General features: G+C 48.9%; 1 protein-coding gene across 1 annotated transcript; it reads right to left on the minus strand.

The window, feature by feature from the left end:
* Window positions 1-2,568: 2,568 nt before the first annotated feature.
* On the minus strand, window positions 2,569-20,040 carry LOC147235860 (SMAD family member 6-like). The gene is made up of 4 exons (XM_086144197.1): window positions 18,437-20,040; window positions 17,509-17,562; window positions 17,146-17,223; window positions 2,569-3,580 (listed from the first exon to the last, which is right to left on the minus strand). The coding sequence occupies exons 1-4, from the start codon at window positions 19,161-19,163 to the stop codon at window positions 2,895-2,897; spliced, it is 1,545 nt and encodes a 514-aa protein (XP_086000323.1). The 5' UTR covers window positions 19,164-20,040; the 3' UTR covers window positions 2,569-2,894.
* Between the last annotated feature and the right edge of the window lie 232 nt (window positions 20,041-20,272).

The raw sequence follows: 20,272 nt of genomic DNA on the forward strand, positions 1-20,272 counted from the left end.
CATCAGTTTCCTTTAAATTCAGATCAACGTGCTTGATTTATCTTTATTGGAATAAAAACAACTTTCCACCTTGCGAGGTGTTTATACCTCTGTTGTGAAACAGAACACGGGTAAACACTTAGAAAAATCATATTCGGGTTAATCTGTTGCGCCGAAATCCCTTGTTGAGCCACAATCTCATAAATACTCAAGGAGCGTCCCCCCCGCAAATAAAAACCTGATAATTGATTTTCGAACCGCGTGGAAGGAGAATAGAGGAAACGGATGACAAGCGAAATTGCAGAGGGTACTCCGGTCGCAGTTTTGGAGCCGAAAAAACTTCCAAATGCGCATTAACATAATTATAACATCATGATCTGCGCGGGGATAATTAAATGTTGTCGGGGTGGAGCCTGACAGGCTGTGGCAGCCCGTTTTCATTCAGTTCACAGTGAGGTCAGCGCCCACCACAGCCTCCTCCTCCTCCTCCTCCTTCTCTGCTGCCTGGGATTCATTTCATCGTCTCCATGACTCTGAATTCTGACAAAGGAAAACAATTAAGACAGGAGAGCTGGGCAGGGGCGGGGGCCGAAAAAGAGACGGGCGAGGAAAACACGGTAGGTTCGGAGCGGCGAGTGTCAGCAGCGGCGGAGGCCCTCCCGCCTCGGCCTCTCTGAATCCTTCCATTGTGTCCCGACCGCAAATCCCAAACTTCGCCTGGAAAAGCTGAGAAGACACTTGACTGAAATATGCATTGGATTTTTTTTTTTTTTTTTTTTTTTTCCTTGGCTTGACGGGGCGGGGGCTCGGGGAGGGTGGTTGAGGGCTCCTATTAAAGTTTCATTACGGTTCCTGCACACAAATAACAGCAACATGCAAGCTGATGATTAGACGCGACTGGTTTCTGCGTCGTCACCTATTTTAAGCTCGGACTGCACGTTTCCAGTAACTACGGCGATCTTTGAACGCTTTCTTTCTTTCTTTCTTTCTTTCTTTCTTTCTTTCTTTCTTTCTTTCTTTCTTTCTTTCTTCAGGGGTGCTGCGACTTTGTAATCAAACCTTCCCCTGCTTTTCAAACTCAAGTTAATTGCCGGTTTCGGCGAGCCGCCTTCAGAGGTTCAGGGTCACAGCAAAAATGTCTGACTGCCCGAGCGACGTGCCTCTGCCTCCCGAGACTTGACGTCTCCGTGATTTTTTTTTTTTTTTTTTTTTAACCGCCTTCCGCTGCTTACGTCGCGTTTTCTCCCCCGACCTCTCACTCAAATACATATCTGCATAAATAACCGCGTTGTTGAAAGGCTGGAACAGGATGCCATTAAGCTATAAACGCGCCGCGCTCTGCCTCCAGAGTCGGTTCGAGTGCCCTGCTGTGGTTTGTTGTGTAATCGCTCAGTTATGCGCTTTATTTTCTTACCACTGGCACCGTGGAGCCGCTCTCTGTTTTCCATCGCCGCCGGTCCCCTTTGACGCCGAGGAGATAGTTAAAAGCTGATTATGATTCATACGGTTTGAACGAAGCTTGAAAAAGGAGGCACGGATTCAAACATAAACACACAAACGGCACACGAAGGGCTGTAAACGTCCTCATTTTCAGAACTTTTAAAAAGTTCACCGCCTTCCTCTTCCACCGGAGTTGCCGTCACTGCGTGACCTTAAGCCGCTTTGCTCTGACTTGATTTATGGTTTTGGATATTCGCTCGCTGGACGCGACCAGGCCACGTTATTCACGTGCAACGTCGACTCCAAAACAAAGCCTCCGCCATATTCAGCGACGCAAGGCGATCGTTTCACAGCATGTTTTTTTGTACGGGGTTTGCATTTTTCTGTGGCGTTGAGCTGGATTAAACCGAGGCGCTTGAAATATGCGGCCCCGCTTTACTTGGCATCCGGAGGCAGGATTTTAAAATTTGCCCTATTCCAGGGCAAAAAAAATGAACAGTTTCCCAGTGTTAACCTGAAGAAGGGAGTTAATAGTATATTTGTCAGGTTTAATCGCCGAGTAGCCCTCGCAAACAGAAGCGGGGGAGGGGGTCACTCGGGATGAGAGGGACCCGATCCCACGGTCCGGATGTTTTTAACAAGTACTGCAGGATGGAAATACTGAGACGTGTTGAAACCCAGGTAGGCAGGTCCCGTAAGTACTACTTAGTGTCAGATATATTCACGACTGGCCGCTGTGAACTGCTCCTTAAGTAAAAATGTTACCCATCTGGCTGCTTCGATGTTAAACTGAGGGTTGTTTTTTTTTTCTTTTAAGGAGAAGATGCGGCATAGATATTTTTTTTTTTTTTTGTCCTTTCCCTTCATTTTGTCACAATCTTGAAAAAGAGGGAAAAACAGACATGCTAGTTGCTCTTTGTGAGCAGCTTAAAGGCCAAAACTGATCAATTCGGATTCAAAATTCAATACAGAATCCGCTCTAGGATCATTTCTAGACAGTTTCTCAGGATACCGGTTGAAGCATATTAAAGAATGAAAATCTAATAGACGTATATGAATGCGGGTTTTCCGAATTTTTGGAAGAAGGACCTTTGTCTCTCTAAAAGGCTGCTAAAACATTTGAGAAATAAGTAGCCACCACATACTGACTTCATTTAATACAAATACTTTATTGACAAGTGTGTATGCCATATTTTTTTGTTGTTGATGGAATCGCTGAATTGTTAGCACGTATACCGGATTCATCTTAATCTTACAGCTCACGTTTGCAAAAATGACACTGAGAAAGGTAATGCATATATAGAATCAAAAGTGCATATTCTTGTTCCTTTTTTTTTTATTTTGTCCATATACACATTACACTACACATAAATAATTGCATTGTAAAATGACTCAAGTATTTACATGTATAATATATTTTTATAAAATATATAAATTTATATTAAATCTAGGTAGATTACAATTCGGATACTGGGTCAGGAAACCTCCTGTGTGTCTGTGATTGTGTGTGTGTGTGTGTGCTTCCTGTGGTTGTTGAGTAGCACCTCCAGCCAGCACGGGCAGGAGGTGATGAACTGTCTGGAGTAGCAGGGGCCCCATCCTTTAGCGAAACTGATGCGAACACTGTGAGGGTCCCAGGGCCCTTCCTGGCTCTCGGGCTTCACGCCGTGCTCCGCCATCCAGCTGGAGCTCTCATAGTCAAACACCTTGAGCGAGAAGCCGGGCATCACCCTCTTCACGCTCAGCCCGCGGCCGCTGAGGAGATTCAGGGTGGGCGAGTGGACGAAAACGGGGTGCTGGCTGCGGTTGTACACCCACACTCCGTCCGGCTCTCGGCTCAGCACGATGCCGTGGCCGATTTTACTGCGTATCTGTTGCACGCTGCTCCTGCCGCCGCCGCCGCCGCCACTGCCTCCGTGGTGGCCGTTAAGTCCAGATGTTCCGTGGCTTCCTGTGTCCTCGCGGCGGCTGTGGTTGGCGCTGGCGTTGAGCTGGCTTAGGCAGAGGCCCGTGCCCTGAGGTAGATCATAGAAGATGCTGAGCGAGGGCTCGTAGGCCGGATAAAGGCGACCCACGCGCGTGCGCTGCTCCCAGTAGGCAACGCTGCACCAGTGAGAGCGATGCCCGCTGGAGGTCGAGGACCCGAGGGAGGTACCGGTCTCTGAGGACGACAAAAAGAGAAAGGGGTGTCATTTAAAACATTGTCGTGAAAAAAAAAAACAAGAATTCAAATATAAAACGCCCATGCGGTACGGGTGGAAAATTAAAATTCATGTTGACACGTTGAATGAGCGATCGCGTCGAGTTGGCTCACATCCGTCCTCCCTCCCTCCCTCCCTCACCCTCCTCGCCCCGTTTGTGTACGGAAACGGGCTGAAACTGACAACCCCCGAGAACAGCCCACTTCCTACGATCACGCCCCCCAATCTCTCTCTCTCTCTCTGCGTTTTCCCCCCATAACACTCCTTCAGCGCCACAGTTAAAGAGGAGGTTCGGGGCAACAAAGAGGGGAACGGTGGAGGGGGGCGAGGGGGGGAAAGCATTCAGCTCTCTGTCAACCTAGTGCAAGCCCGTGAACCCTTGACCCCTCAGCCCTCATGCTATCAGCTCACATTAACTCCCACACAGAGTGATGCCATTATTTTTCTCCAGAGACTCTATTGACACAGAGGATTTAAAGACCCATGTGCCTGTGGCCCCATTCCTTTCAATTTCCAACGCACACCCCCTCTTCATCCACCAGGAGCCGGAATGGCCGCCCCTTCTCCCGTTAGCCAGCAGCGTTCGGGTGAAACCGGGACCCAAATCTAGACTGGGTGGGTTGTGTTTGCACGGCGGCCATTTTCATTTCAGGGGGTAGGTGGGGGAAAGGGGGTGATATGGGAGGAGGAGATGTGTGTGTGTGTGTGTGTGTGTGTGTGTGTTTGTGTACAAACACACACGCACACACACACAGACTAGATGATGGGATAGGGCCTCACATACCCACACCGGCACACACAAATTGGGCTTTCTGATACAAACAGTATGACTACTGCGTGCACACACACACACACACACACATAAACGCACATGCACACACACACACACACAAAATTGCACTTCTCATCTGAGGCCCACGTGTGTCATTAGTGAATTCCAGGCTGGCAACTCCTGCGGTCTGGAGTTTTTACAGCTCTCCAATAAGAGAGCAGGCTGCTCAGCAAGCAGGATCTCTCTCTCTCTCTTTCCCTCTTTCTCTCTCTCACACACACACACACACACACACACACACACACACACACACACACACACACACACACACACACACACACTTTAACAAGCCATGTTCTTCCCTGTAATAAGGCAACACAAACATGTCTGGGGAAACACAAAGAGACTTAATGAGCTCACGATCAAATTAATTCCTAAAGAGGTCATAAAACAAACTGGGACTTTTTATGTTTTTCTAAGACGCGCTGCACTTTAATTCCTATCATATAATGAAGGGTGTAGCGAACGCTCTGGCATTAAATCTACTCTTTTTTTCGGTGTCTGGCTGCTCTGAGGACGTACACCGAGCGGAGTTCCACAACGCGGAGCATCTTGGAACACAATCATCCGGGGAAATTAAAACACTATCCCTTAATTCTGAGAGCGGGATCATATTATCTGTTCTCGTTAGCGCTCTGTGTCGTGGAGCGGCCAACGGAGGACATCAGAATTCACAACCACGCGGGAGACGCTCCCGTCGTGACAGCTCCGGCTAATAATAAAGCACCCTGCTCCTTTTCATTTGGCGAGCAGACTGTATTCCCGCCCCCCGCCTCCAGTCAAACCGACGGAAATACCATTTAGCCTCGCCAATAATTGCCATTTAATCCGACGCAGTCCCGGGATCCGATTGAATGTTGGGCGCTTCGTAAAAAAAGCCCCCCCGCCCCGACCCTTCGTCTGATTACTCCGCGTTTAACAATCCTACGTGTGAATACGGTTAGAGGCGAGAACACTCGAACGCCGTCGGGGTCCGTCGATCGTTCCTGCGTGTAAAAACAAAAAAAAAAAAAAAACGCGGAATTCCAGATGTGACCGACGGCCCCCGGTCCGTACGGCGAGTCGTGTTTAACGTCTCCGGCGGAGCGCGGTGTCATCAAGCCCGGCCTGGCTCTCGTCCAGCTGGACGTCTAATGAGTCTGTGTGAGGAGGGAAGGAGCTGGTGGGCAACCGACTTCTTCAATGGAATTTTTAAAGACGGGTTCAAACAGGAGGTTATCAGTATGTTTATGTTCGAGCCGAGGAAGTCGATACACTGCGTATGTGTGTGTGTTTGTGTGTATATATGTGTGTGTGTGTGTTTGAGAGAGTGCGTGCCTGGATGTATTCATCTGTGTGAGGGCTGGCAGCAATTACAGCGTCCTGCAAGCATTTAAGCCAACCACCATTTAACAGCACTGTTTACCAATTAGATAAGTAGCCTTTGTTATTTCATTTCAGAATCACTGTCTCTTAGTGCCAATCTCATCTAAACACCGAGCGCCCTTAATTGTTGCTTTTCTCCCCGAGCCTGGAAAGCCGGAAATATAACCGTTAACTGTAAAAATAACGAAATGATCCGCTGCTAAATTGTTTAGCAAGTCTAGCTTCGCCGCATGCGTTGCGATTTAAGAGACATGAGTCAGGTGAGGTCTGTTTTTGCGTCCCGCCGGCTCATTCTCGCGGTTCAAACCTCTCGGGCATTTTTTCTTTTTGTCAGGAGAACGTGGGTTCTTGGATACTTTGCAGGATATTTTGAGGGATACTCCGCATAAGGACATTTTCTATCGGTGAAATTGGATGGGTGTCGCGTCCCATCTTGGACTGAAACTACAGGTCAAACATTGCAACTGCTGGACTTATGGCAACTTAATTTAGAATATTTACATGACACATATAAATGGCCGGATCTTAAATTCAGCTCATTTCAACAAAACTGACCCAATGACTTCAACAGAACTTCTGCGCTGTTGATGTGATTCCAGATTACCGCTAGCGTGTGGTTAAAATGCAAACATCACTTATGAATAACTGTGACAAACCCAGTCATTTAAGTCAAAAAAAAAAAAAAAAAGGAAGCCCACCCATCTACATTTACATGCAAGTCAAAGAGAATATATATCTGGATGTCGCCTAGCAGCAGGGACATAAAAAGAGATGCTAACGTAGCAGATCTCCACCTGCTGGCGTTCCCCGAACGCGGCGAGCCACTTGCGTGTGATGAGATTAGTAAGGCGTAGAGGGCATTAGCCCCTGTAAACATTCCCCGCGCTGGTTTGTGCTCTCCGCGCTGAAAATCGGCGCAAATGTGGCTGACATTAGTCGGATAAAAACAAAGGCACGGCGCCTGTTTGCATAACTGTCACGGGGCAATTATGGCGTTTGACTTTTGCCGTTCCCCACAACAGATTTTCCAACCTACTGGTGAGAAACATGTTTGGAGTCTGAGGTTAATGTATTGCAGAAGGTTTGGTTTCTCACAGTGAAGAAGAAGAAAAAAAAAAAGAAAGAATCACCCATGAGTCAACCGTGTTGATGATTCATATTTAACAGACGATTATCAATTTTCCTTTCTGACGGTCAGCCAGACGCTAAATAAGCGTATTAATGACTTCTGTTAACTCCCGCGGCCGAAAAGCGGAGGCTTCCAGCCGCCTACCTGAAACTCAACAGCGGGACGGGGAAAGTCGTGGAGAAAAGTGGGAAGTAAGGGAGTTGAAAAAAAAAAAAAAAAGGGACGAGTAAAAGGGTGAACAGGAAAATGAGAACCTGCCAAGCATAACCAGCATCCATGGAAAAAATGAAGAGAGAAAGAGACTGTGAGAAAGGGAGGGAGGGAGACCCTTGTCTTTCATCCAGTGCCAAGGATTAGATTCCCCTCCAGTTATTAGACTCTTCCACTGTGCTGAAAGAAGTGGGTGGTTTGGGGAGCGAGAGGCGGAGGCGGGGGGGTTGGAGGCTGGAGGCTGGAGGGGGGACACGGGGACGAGAAGAGAGGATTGAATTCAGCTACTGACCGTTGTCGGGGCGCTTCTGAGATGCTTTGTTTTGATCAAATTTCCTCCTGAAGCTTTCCAAAAAAAAAAAAAAAAAAAAAAAAAAAAAAGGAGAAAGAGGGAAGAGGAGAAAAAAAGAAAAAGAAACAGGAAGAAACACCCCTCGATGTCTACAAATGGTAGATCCTGTTTTGTTTGAGACAACTATCATTACAGGGCAACTTCAATCCAGAAAGCCACTTTTAAGCTGGCGTCTTGACTATCTCTGCCATCAGCGGGCTGCGTTATCGCCAGACAGAGGCTTTACAGTCAAACACAACAGGGCTCTTGCTCACAAACACATACAAACACACACATTCTTGCACACACACACACTCTTTCCCTCTCCCTCTCTTTCTATTGTGGAGTCAATCTTGTGATGCCGTCTGCTGCAGTGTGCAGCTATAAACGCAGTTTTTCCACCACATAAAAAAAAAAAGGGTTAATTCACTCAGTTTCCTGCATTTCTGTCGCTACTTGGACTTGGGTTTCGCCTGCGTTCCTGCATCCTGGACGACATCACCAAGCCAAAGTTTAGAAAAAAAAAACATCTTTTGGGCCCACTTAAACCGGAATCGCTCCCGACCGGGACACAATTTAACATTCGGGGACAAACGTAAGAAAATCCTCCAGGAACAAGACGGGACGGCGACTGCGTCATTTCTGCATTTGCATCACGCTACGTAAAGGAAACAAAAACATCAAGCGTTGGTAGCAAGAGAGGAGAGAGAAAATCTTTGGGGCGGTGTGGAACCATGGAGGAAAATGTAAAATGCTGCGAGCACCAGTTTCTTCAAAGTGAAATATCAGTTTACATCCGAACCGGCCTCGTCTTACAGCGCGCACACACTGAGACGTCCTCTGTTGAACTCTGCTTATGCGGCGTTGCGCCGTCCTCCCGCCGCCACCGTCTCCCTCTCAGTCAAGTCAAGTCAAATTTTGTAAAACCTTTTATTTGCACCGTCCCAAATCACAAAACACATTTTAATCTGCACCCTTCTTTCGGGAAACCATTGATCGGACTCATCCAGAGGCCACTGTGAGAACAGGGTTTGTCCCCTGCACACACACACACACACACACACACTAACACACACACGACAGATGACTCGGAGCAGCCAGTAAAAAACAATATAAATGTATTTGGACTCTGCTTGAATGATTCTGAAACATCATCATCTGATAAAGTCAACGGACTTCATGACCCCCCCCCCATCCTACACGTCCCCCTCCCTACTGTCTGATTGTATCTTGACACCGGTTTGACCGTCTGATGTGCAATTAAATTAGCGGATCAAACGGAGTTTGACCCCCTCCACGATCCGACCTGATCCGTTAGGTTTGGACGTAATTTCCGTCCGAACCCACGTAAGCGTCTGTTTTTTTTATTTATTTTTTTATTTTTTTATTTTTATTTTTTTTTGGGTTAAAGTGCGACTTACCCCCGGGGTCTTCCTAACATTCCCGCTGTTCCACCATTAATGGTTACACGAAAAAAAAAAAAAAAAAAAAAATAGAAATTAGCCTTTTCAGCTTCTCCTGGTGGCGTCACGACAACTTCCAGGTCGGATTTTCTCACCGAGCTTGACGTTGCGTTTTTTATTATCATTTGCATCACGAGACAGCTGAGGAGCACCTAAGAATCCCACAGAAGGTCTTTCTTACCTGAGGCCATCAAACTATACTGTGCAAAAAAATAAAGGGAACGCTAAAACAGCACGATGTAATTCCAAGTCAATCACACTTGTGTGAAATCAAAGTGTCCACTTAGGGAGCAACATTGATAGATTTTGACTTGTTTAAGGACATTACATCAACGTCGGATCAGCCTGTAAGTGTGTTTTTCCACTTTATTTTGGGGTGTGACTCCAAATCCACACCTCCATGGGTTAATACATATGATTTCCATTGACAGTTTTTTTTTCGGATTTTGTTGTCAGGACATTCAACTATGAAAAGACCAAAGTATTTCATCAGAATATTTAATTCATTCAGATCTGGGATGTGTTATTTTAGTATTCCCTTTATTTTTTTTTTAGAGCAGTGTATATAACTCCTGCCCTTTCTGCAAGAAGGAAACCTGACAACAATAAAATCAATATAATGTTTCAAGTGAATGGATGTAATGTCGGAGCCTTCCGGCAAAAGAATTTCCTTCGGGATTAATAAATTTCTGTTCCATGTGCCTGCCTGATTTAAAAAAAATAAGCTAAACAGAAACAAAGCAAATAATCATACGGCACTTTTTTCAATTTTAATTTTTAAATTCAAACCCCCCCCCCCCTTACGAGACCACTTAGCCACGCTATCAGACCGTCGGGCGTTTCGGCTCGTATCTGTCGATGCAAATGCCTTTTAGAGAGACAATATAAGCGGGAAAAGAGAAAGAGAAAGAGAGGGAGAGAGAGAGAGCGAGAGCTTGGTGGCTGACAGGCCTCCCCTCCCGACACATTCCTGGACAGGCCCTCTTCCTCAACACTTCCTCCCCCGCTCCGCCAGTCACAGAGGTCAAGTTGACAAGTGTCTCATTGAGGTTCACGTGGTCCGACGAGACGGCCTTCACTCCGCACGACATAATTACACTCATTGATTGGTGGAAGAGACCCATTTGTTCCATTATGGGGGAGAAATTCTTACTAAAACCTAATTACGTAGGGGGGGGGGGGGCGTGAGGGAATTAAGCGAATTTGGACTACCACCGACGCGGATATTCTGATTCACACAAGAGGCGTGTCGAGGACGGAAACGCCGCGACTGCCGGATCTTTTCCGAGCGTGTCCCATTTCTTTCCACGCGTTAAACCTTTTTTTCTTCCCCCTCCGGCAGATAATCAAATTCTGTCTTTTATATTTCAAATGATTCGCAGTTGCGGAGGTCGTCATGAGGAAGGGAAACCGAAACCGATTTATTTCCAAAGCGTGCCTCCGTATCATAATTGACTGCTCATTTACATACAAAGGTGTCGATCGAGCAACATTGGCGAAAATGAACAATTGAATGCCCCGTAGTGTTGTGTCGCCGTCATATCGGGGTTTATTTTTTCTTTATTTTTTCGTCTACCAAGCAGAATTTGCACATTGTTCTGTTTTCAAACTGAATATGTGTTCTATGTACATCCATATCATGATGATAAATCATCAGACTTTGTCAATGTGGAGGCAAAAAAACAGCAACAATGAAGGGATTTTATAGGGGGAAATACACACACACACACACACACACACACCTCAGCTTGGGTGTGAGCTGATTGGCCAATATCGGATTTTAGTGGTTTGACACAATCCCTGTTCCAAGACAGGATTTTAGTGATGCCATTTTTTTTTTTTTGGCCACCGGGAAGCTGGAGGGCTCATCTCTACGGTGGGCTGTCACCGATTTCCATTAGATACACTTTCCAAAGCGCTCTTGTTAACTCGCCGTGGCTCATTTCCATACGGAGCCTGAATAAATATGCCGCGTTCAGCGACCGCACATACCGGCCGAAAAAGCCGATTCGGAGTTTTCACTCCTATCGTGCGACAAACGTCGACCGATCTCGAGCGCTATCTAATTCATATCCAGTCAACCAGATCTTTTTTACACCCGATTGGTCGTCCTGTCGTAACCAACAATCGACCAATCGTCGACATCTAACCATGTTGGTGGCCGGCAGGGAATGTTGTACACACACACACACACACACACACACACACATAGAAACAAACAAACAAAAACCAGAGGGCTACAGGCTTCTGAAAATATGGTGACTATCGTTTTGTGCGGATAAACAAATAAAGTCTGAGCCTCCCCGGCGCTGCATTCGCAGGCGACAGTGTCCTACATTTTGCAGTCGGTCCGTCCACATCTGCAAAGAATCTTTAGGTTCAGCAGCATGGCAGGATTCCATTAAAAGCCAAATTGCGAGTTGGCAAAAACTCTGAGGGAACAACGGAAAGCCACAGCCAGTCCTGTAATTTAAACCTTATTTTAAATTGTGATGGTCTGAAAACATGGACCGGGAGAGAGAGAGGGATAGACAGAGAGAGAGAGAGAGAGAGAGAGAGAAGGGACAGGAGGAAAAAAGAGAGAAGAGTGAGTACAACAAACAACCAAGACAAGAAATTAACACTGACAAAGGAGTGCAACAGTTGACTGAAGAGGAGACAAAATAGATGAGGAGATACAGAGAAGGAGCATATTTGGGACGTAACACATTAAAAGACTCTTTCCACCATAATAATTCTTGGTCATGATGAGCAAACCTTCTAAATATATGAGCGCCGAAAGGTCAAGACGCTTAAACTCAATTACAGCCCGAGAGGGAGAATTCACAAAAATTAGCTGGGGAAATTAAACCGATTTTTTTTTTTGAGCAGACAAGTGGAGCATACAAGTGACCATCCGCGCTATTATCAAACATCACGGTTTGCAGGAAGCCAAACAAACAAAAAAACACGGCAACCCAACCAGCTAGACAGATCGTCTCGCCCGACAAAGAAGATCTGTTTTTGCCCCAAACAACTCTTGTGACTATTAGCCTTCGGGGCAAGGTGGTCAGCCAACATGTCAACTGTTTGTCGGTGTCATGTGGACGCAGTCGGCGACAAGAATCTTCCTGGCTTTCGGCTGCCTGCCTTTGAACAGGTTTAGCATCTCCTCTCCGATAGGACGTCTCGTTGGACTTTACGCTATGAACACATGAGCGCAAAGCCAGGGTGACTAATATTCAGCTCCAGGCGGGAGGGAGTCGCGACGGCTGTGGGTTCCTCTGTTTTTCCTAGTCAAGCAACCGGGAGTCAAGAGTAGCCGTGCTAAATGAAAACATCGATGAACTAATTAGATCCTAACCAATAAACCCTTTAACAGCAGGAAAAACATCGTTTTAGAAACAAAGTATGGATGTGATGGCCATGAAAATCCCTTTTAAACCCATAAACAGTTCCACCGTGCCAAATAGCAATGAACCAAAAGGAGAAACCCGTAAAATCAACGCAAAAATAATATCTTTTCTCTCATCTTGAAAGACTTTACGCAACAATTTACACGGCGAACCCCAAGTTAGCCTAGTTAGCGCGTTGCGCGGCCGCTCTGCTGCTATCCGTGTGTGTAAATAGGTAAATCTGACCGAGTGTTTTGCGCTTTGGAGGCATACGGCTTGTACCTACCTCCTCTTTGCCTTTTGTTTTTGACCGAACCGGGAAATAACTAACCCTCGGCCATCGCTTGAATAAAAGCTAGCTTAAAAACACCTTGTTTTTCTGGCATTTATACATCAATTGACCCCTGTGACCTAAACAACACGGACGTCTCCACGCGTCCTCGGTTTCCGAGCCCAGCCGTTGGTGAAAAAACACACACGATGGAAAATATTTGAGGAAATGGCGAACGGTTAATGGGCCAGCACTTGATGTTGAATTCCATAGTCTAATGTGCCTCAGTCAGGCATAAGACCAAGTGTTGTACGCGTGCCAGTAAACAGGCCGGGTGTTCAGGTCACTTAGAGGACCCGTCCAGACCCAGACCGATTCACCCGTTTCTACTCGTCGTCCCCGACGGATTTCTTTTTCTCTTTAAACATTTTTTTTTCCCTCCTCCCACCGCATCTCGTGATCCCGACACGCTATCGATACATATCTCAGAAACGGGGTTTCCGTTTCGGGTAACGCTCGGCGGCCCTTCGTCTGATCTGCACTCGAGGACTTAGAACCCTCCTCGGATTATTTACAAACCCTGTCCGACTGTGTTGACCTGAAGCACTTTATGATCCGCGGCGACGGAGCAACTCTCTTAAAGCTGCCCTCCAAACTTCCAAGAATGTCTTCCCCGCTCTGTGCGTCTCGACTATTAACAGCGATATGTTCAAACATGTATCAGATGTCACTCTCAAAAGCCAGACCCCCACAACCCCCTTCGCCCCCCCCCTCCCTTCTCACTCCCCCAAAGCTCTTTCACTCTGAGACCCTACTCCCCCTCACCTTTCCAATTTCCCAACATTCCTGGGCTGTGCCCCATCAGTCAAAGGCCCGATTCATGGGGTTAATGCTGCAGCGAGTGCAGACGGGGCTTTGAGACAGGATGTTTGGCTGATACCTTGCTCTGCTTAGGCAAATAAGCCACCAAAATATGATTAGTGACGGTGAGGAGGGGTGGCGTTGGTGGGTAAGGTGGGGGGTATTTTTGTCTTACTTCAGGGCGCTTTGGACGCTTTTAAATCCGCTGTTGTTTTCGAGGCTTGTTCAGCCAACTTTTTCCTCTTAAACTTTGTTGAAAAATGAGGAGAATCTGAGAACCCGATGCCGATTATTGTGATTAAAGTTTAAGTTTTAATCAATGTCCTGTAGGAAAACAGATCGGGGGTTCCCGAATACGGATATCGTCGACCTTCGACGAGGTCCCGGACGCGATAGATAGCTGCGTGATGCTCACGAGAAATTCTATGAACAAATTCAGAAGGGGGAGTCCTCCGGCCGGCGGGTCGTTGCGGAGCAAACTTGAAACTTGAAAGGCCAGCTCGACCTGGAAATTTGCGCATTGGGCGGTAGATCGGCGTCCCGGCCGGTCACCGTCACACGTCCGCAACCCGCCGGATGCTTCCGCCAAACGCGACGCGTTCACCGTCCTGATTCCTCGTGTGAAACCGAACATCGGGGCGAAGACGACCCCTTAAGGCACGGAAGAAGCGACGACTGAGAAGCAGAATCCGATATGGACGCAATCAAACCTTTCTCAAGTTAAACAAATATAAACTACAGAATGGAGCTTTTGGACTTACCAAGGTATATAACGGATATGTAAAAGATTGTTATATAACATGGAGAACAAATGAAAGGCTTTAATGATTTCTGAGTGAAATCTGTTTGTAAAGTATAACTGTGTCGTCACAGATTAGCTCTAGCGAGGGGATTAAAGTAAATTCTTGTATCAACATTTGATGAAGTCCAAAGTTCTGAAGTTGATTCCTTTAAAAACACGGAGGCAAAGCCGACATTCAAATATTTGTTAATTACTTCAACATTTAAAAAAAAGGAAAAAAAACCATAACAAAACATCCAGGGGACAATTTTCAGTGAAATAATAACACGTGGTTATGAATTAGTTTGAGGCAAATGAGCACTGTGCGTGAGTTTGTGTGTGTGTTTGTGTGGTGTGTGTGTGTGTGTGTGTGTGTGTGTGTGTGTGTGTGTGTGTGTGTGTGTGCGTGTGTGTGTGTGACAGGGAGAGGCAGGGAGGAATGTCTGTCCTGACTCAGTGATAAGATCGTCTCAGTGTGCTCACATAGGGGTTCTGTTGGGACAAACACATACACACACACACACACACACACACACACACACACACACACACACACACATAGAAGTGCACACCAAGAAAACCCCAAGTAGACGTAAGCCTTCTAAACTTCCAGTAGACATTTCCTTTTACAAAGCAGGGCTATTTGCTGTGGTTTCAAGAGAACGCTAACTGATTGAATGATAAAGGAGGCCGGGGTAAAGGTATGCACGGACTCCACCCTGCTGGTTTGAATCCCGGCTGCGTGGCTGCTTTAAAAAGCAAAACCAAAAGATGCCGGCGCTCCGGAGCGCGGGTTCAATTATAGTATTTGTTGTGCAGAAAACAACCCCTGCGCAACACACGAATTCGCCCACTTCTTTCTCTCGCCGCCGGCGTGGGCTCGCCGGCTAGAAACCCCCATCCGCGACGGCGCCCCCTGCCTGCCGCCCGCCGCTCGACCGCAACCTGGAACCCTCCCCGTGGGGTTCATGGGCGGGAGCCCATGGGAAAAGCCACATGGCGATTTCTTCATTACTTCTGTTTCGCCAAGTCTCGTTCCGACTCGCGCTTTTGGCCTGAGCTCCGGCTCCGGGCTCCAGTCCTCGGTTTGGGGGGGTTGGGGGCGTGGAGGGGGAGGGAGGGAGGGGGGGGGGGGGGGGCTTAGACCACACACATCAAGTCTCACACAAACACGAGACGCGTCTTGTAAAAAAACTCGTCCATCCCTCCGTGCCCATCTCACCCCACTTACTCATCTTGAAAACAATGAGGGCCAACGTCAAACTTGACCCCTCCCTTGAAAACGGCAGTATTTTCCAAAACACTGTTTAGATTCTGCGATTAAACACTCGTGCTGTGGATTTTTTTAAGAATGTTCAGACTCCGTGCGTATTGTAAATAGCTATAAATAAATACTTGTCCGAAGTCTTCCACTGTTTGTAAAAAGCTCGGAGGTAAAAAATTTCCATAAACCGCACTCAGGCGAGGGCATAGTTTGATATCAGCCTTATTTTTTTCCACAACATTTGATTCTCGCCATGGAGGAGGCCGGGAGTTATTCCAAAAAAAAAAAAAAGTAAAAAGATGGGCCAATTCCCGTGAAAGTTGCATCCATTTCCCATCCATCAGAAACAAACACCTGGCTCGGCACGGCGGTGAAAATGCGGTTAATGAGCCTCCAGTATTTTAATGGGTTCACCGCCGATCGGGAGCAATGAAAACATCGCGCCGGAGGTGAAAGAGCCGACGATAAGTAGTGAAGAAAAAAAAAAAAAAGTCGAAATCTGAACGTGGGCAAGCTTCGGGCGCTGGAATCAACCAGGAAATCCGTCGGCCGGCTCACCGGGGCGACGAAGAAGCGAGAAACATCGAATTCTAATCTGCATATCGTTGCCCTCGGCCGCTGCTTTCCGTCGTGTTCGCAAACGACGAGTTCCTGGACGACTCCGGCGGGAGCCGACAGTTTCGGGGTCGTATACTCTAGAAAGATGGTCCAAATCGGTGTTTCCGGACGGTCTTCCCATCTGGAAACACCCGTACGTCGGTTCATTAGCGAACTAGCCAACGTTCGATATCTCCGACGTTTCAGCACGCGGATGCCGTGACTCTGCTCGGCGCCCGCTTCATAAACGCCCGTTCACCTTTCAACGCCGCCCGCGACGGAGGTTTGATCGAGTAGGTCTGCGGGTTTCTTCCGACGCTACGCGGGGCTTCTCCCGCCCGACCCCCGGCACTTAAACAAATAAAGCTCCGGTTTCATCATCTAGAGGGGGCTGTTTCCTGTCCAAGCGCGACCCTCTGCCACTCCACCAACCCCCTTTTCCACACACACACACACACACACAAACACAAAACTCTACACCTCAGCCTCATCAGAACGGATCCCTCCGCCCCCCCAAAATACGAGCCTCTTTCCAGCGCTCAATTGCCGAGAGGAATGGAGGGATTTGAGGGAAGAAAGAGGGAAAGGGGGGGCGGGGGAGGCAAAGGGGATTGGGTGTATGCATGGGGATCTTATTGCAGCTTCATCCCGGGGAAATATTTTGCTGGAGAGAAAGCGCGTAGAGAAAGACGGGGGTGAAAAGGGGGCGACAGAAAACCCTCGATACCCCTCCGACGATAGAAGCCTTACGCTACCGGGGATTTCGGGGTTACCCCGACGACGGGCGTCACCAATTCTAACTCACCCTTGAATGTTCGGCGAGGCCGAGTGTGTTGTCACGCACGGGTCTGTCGAGTGTGTAAACACACTAACCCTCCCCGCCCCTACTCAAAAAGCCTTGAAGCTTAATTGCAAGAGAGGTTTACTTCTGGTTTTTTTTTTTGTTTTTTTTTTTGAAGCAGGAGGGATAAACTTTATACATCATTACCAGATGAAACAAACAGCTGGCTCGCCGCAACACCATGATAAATAAAGCAAGTTACTCACCTGTGTAGTCTCTTGGCGTCATGTGAGGTGGATTGGAGAAGAGGGGGAGCATGGTTTCAGTGTAAGACAGAGTAGAGTCTGGAAAATGTGGGGCGCAAACAAACAAACAAACAAACAAGAAAACAAACACATACGAGAAGTGAGACAAAATACGGAAATTCTTCGAAACGCTTTGTCGATCATCTGAAAAATGCATCGCCGTCCGCTTCCGGATGTTGTGATTCTATCATTAGCGGATTATCTTTAGGTTTTTTGGCCGCTGATAAGAATAAGAGATCACATCGGACCCGGGATGTTTCGTTAACCCGAATTAACCCGGAATTGAACTCGGAGGCAAGTAAAGGCCTACGGTTTCAAACTCACCCAGTGGCTTGTGTTCATCTGAACGGGACACGGAGTACGGAGGAGGAGGTGATTCTGCAGACACACACACACACACACACACACACACACACAAAGATGTTAAGCTCTTATTTATTTGCAACTCAAACAAGGGAGTTTCTCCGTAAATGTCGGGAAATGAGACGATCGCGCGAATACCGAACCGCCGATTAATCTGTAAGAAGGGGTCTTATCGGATCAGTTTGCCCGGTTTGATGGTCAAGATTCACTGAGGCCTGCGTGCACGCACATGCACGCAGGGCGACCTCTGACTGCAACAGCGCTGTAAATAAGGAAAGTGGTGCTAGAGGAGCGTTTGAGGCCGCGGCCCCTTTAAGAGCCGAGCCAGTAATTGCCAGAGTCCTCAGTCAGTCAGATACCCAGCGAGTCAGTCTGGCGCCAGCGCTATGCAAACTGTATATTATCGGCACTCCTTCACCTAAATAACAAGAGGAGGACCTCCTTGTCAGAGAGAGAGAGACGTAGAGAAAGAGAGAGAGAGAGAGAGAGGAGAAAAAAAGTGGCTGTGTGCAACTTGAGAGCAACCTCGGCCTGTGCGGGGAAGGGCAAGGGGGGGGGGGGACTTTGCAGAAACTTTGTTGTAAAATTAAGAAAAAACAAAGAAAGGTGCAGATGCTGGAGGTGATGCTGCAATAAAACACGACCCCCACCCCCTCCTCCACATTCCCACTCCCACTCCCACTCCCACCCTTAGATCGTCTGCTTGACGGCCCAAACACAACAACACGGAAACCGGAGCTGCGAACTTTAAACGGTGTTTTATTTGCCATTTCAAAGAGGCGTGTGTGTGTGTGTGTGTGTGTGTGTGTGTGTGTTTTCGAAATGCGCAAATTGGAGTTGGGGGACGGTGCATGCGTGATCCACCTGTGCGTGCACGGGGTGTCCTCACCTGGCCCGCACAGCCGGCTGAAGTGGTAGGGGTTGCAGCAGACTTTGGCGGCGTCCTCCCCGCCGAAGCTCTGGCAGTGGCTCAGCGCTTTGAGACGCGCCGCCGCCGGCAGGTCGCTCCAGCGGTACATCTTGCACAGCAGATACTGCGGCGGGACGTGGCGTGCGCCGAGCCGCAGCTCCGTGCTCGGCACCATCACGCACTCGCTCGGCATCCCGCCCTTGGCCTCCACCGCCTTCACCAGGGCGTCCAAGCAGCGCTCCGTCAGCCGCTTGAGGAAGGCGTGGGCCGCGCCGGCGTCGTCCTCCGGCGCCGGGTGTCGCGGCGCGCACCGGCAGGGTGCGCAGCCCCCGGCCGCGCCTTTCCTCGGGGCCCAGTAGGGCCCCCGCGGTCTGAGGTCCCACTCCCCGAACAGGCAACACGTCACCGTGCGGCCGTCGCACTCCGGTCCGCGCCTGGAGCCCCGTTGCTCCGGGGCGCACATGGCATCCCGGTCATCGTCCGGCCGCTCCTCGTCGCCCCTCTCCGCGCCCCCCGCGGCTCCCGCTCCCGCTCCCGGATCCGAGTGCGTCAGCGGGCGCTGCTCGCTCCGGTGCGCCTTCGTAGGGTTCCTGCCGCCGCAAGGACCCGGCCGGGCCCCGTCACCCCGCCGGCTTCCATCGCTGTCGCTCGCCAGACGGCTTCTCCAGAGTCGCCGCACAAGACCCGAGCGTTTGGACTTGAACATACGGCAGACCTAGGCCGCCTCGGATGCGTCGCGTCGGTCCCGTCCGCGTCCCGGCAGACGCCGCATGGATTTAGGAGAGCCGCCGCCGCGCGGAACCCGCGGGTCTTGCACGGTGCGCGCCAAACGCGCAACCGGTGGTCACCGCGTCCCGGCCGCCCCGCAGCATTTAGAGGTGGGGGGGCGGGGAGGGGGATCTTCAACCCCGCAACCCGCGGGCCGCGACCGACATCACCGGGGAAGCGGAGGCGGCGGCGGCGGCGCGGAGCGCAGTCACGGTTCGACGCTGTCGCCGAGACTCAAATCAAGCCACGACTTTTCTCTCTCTTTCTCTTTCTCTCTCTCTCTGTTCCTCCCCACCTCCCGCTTCTTCTTCTTTTTTTTGTTTTGTTTCAGCCGTCGGCTCCCCACGCGTGTGAACATCCACGTCCCCGGACCATAGCGGGTCCACTCACTCCGCGTCAGCCGCGCAGCGACATGTGCATCGGAGCGCGTAGATCCAGCAGCAGCAGCAGCAGCAGCAGCAGCTCCTCCACCTCCAACCTCTCGATCCTCAGACAATCTCCAGCAGATCTTCCACCACCCCCTCCTCTTCTTCTTCTTCCTCCTCCTCCTCTTCTTCTTCTTCCTCCACAGGTCCCTTCAAATAGATCCTCAGAGTCCTGTCAGTGTCCCGGACGGGGTCCTCTGTCCTCGGTCCTCCGTCCCGCGATCGGCCGCAGATGGTCGGGGAGACTCCGGAGCCAGACGCCAGGTCGGCTTCCTGTCAGAGAAGTTGTTTTAAAGAGAGCTGGAATCGCTCCACTCTCCACTCCCCTGGAAGTCCTCTGCGGACACACACACACACATACACACACACACGCACACAAACACACACACGCATGCATACACACATGCAAAACGATCCGGAGCACACGTTGGAGTAAAGCTAGACGTTGTGATAAAGCTAAGCGTTTCCGGTTATTTTCAAAATAATATATATATATAAAAAAAAATTTTTGCTGTTGATGCCCGGTCTGAATTTCTGCATCAAATTGTTTTAGCGTAATTAAAGAGAGTATCAAGTGTTCAATATTTCAATATTTGGCAAAATTTGAAATTCAGTTGGACTT

The sequence above is a fragment of the Fistularia commersonii genome, chromosome 3, assembly GCF_037954325.1.
Source record: "Fistularia commersonii isolate RoL2024-O1a breed Wild chromosome 3, RoL_Fcom_v1.0, whole genome shotgun sequence".
NCBI lineage: Eukaryota > Metazoa > Chordata > Actinopteri > Syngnathiformes > Fistulariidae > Fistularia > Fistularia commersonii.

Excerpts from the sequence above, each read along its gene's own strand:
- LOC147235860 (XM_086144197.1), bottom strand. The coding sequence starts at position 19,163 with ATGTTCAAGTCCAAACGCTCGGGTCTTGTGCGGCGACTCTGGAGAAGC. Across the intron at positions 17,563-18,436 it reads CAGCCGGCTGTGCGGGCCAG|AATCACCTCCTCCTCCGTAC; the intron begins GTGAGGACACCC and ends GTGTGTCTGCAG. Across the intron at positions 3,581-17,145 it reads GACGCCAAGAGACTACACAG|AGACCGGTACCTCCCTCGGG; the intron begins GTGAGTAACTTG and ends TGTCGTCCTCAG.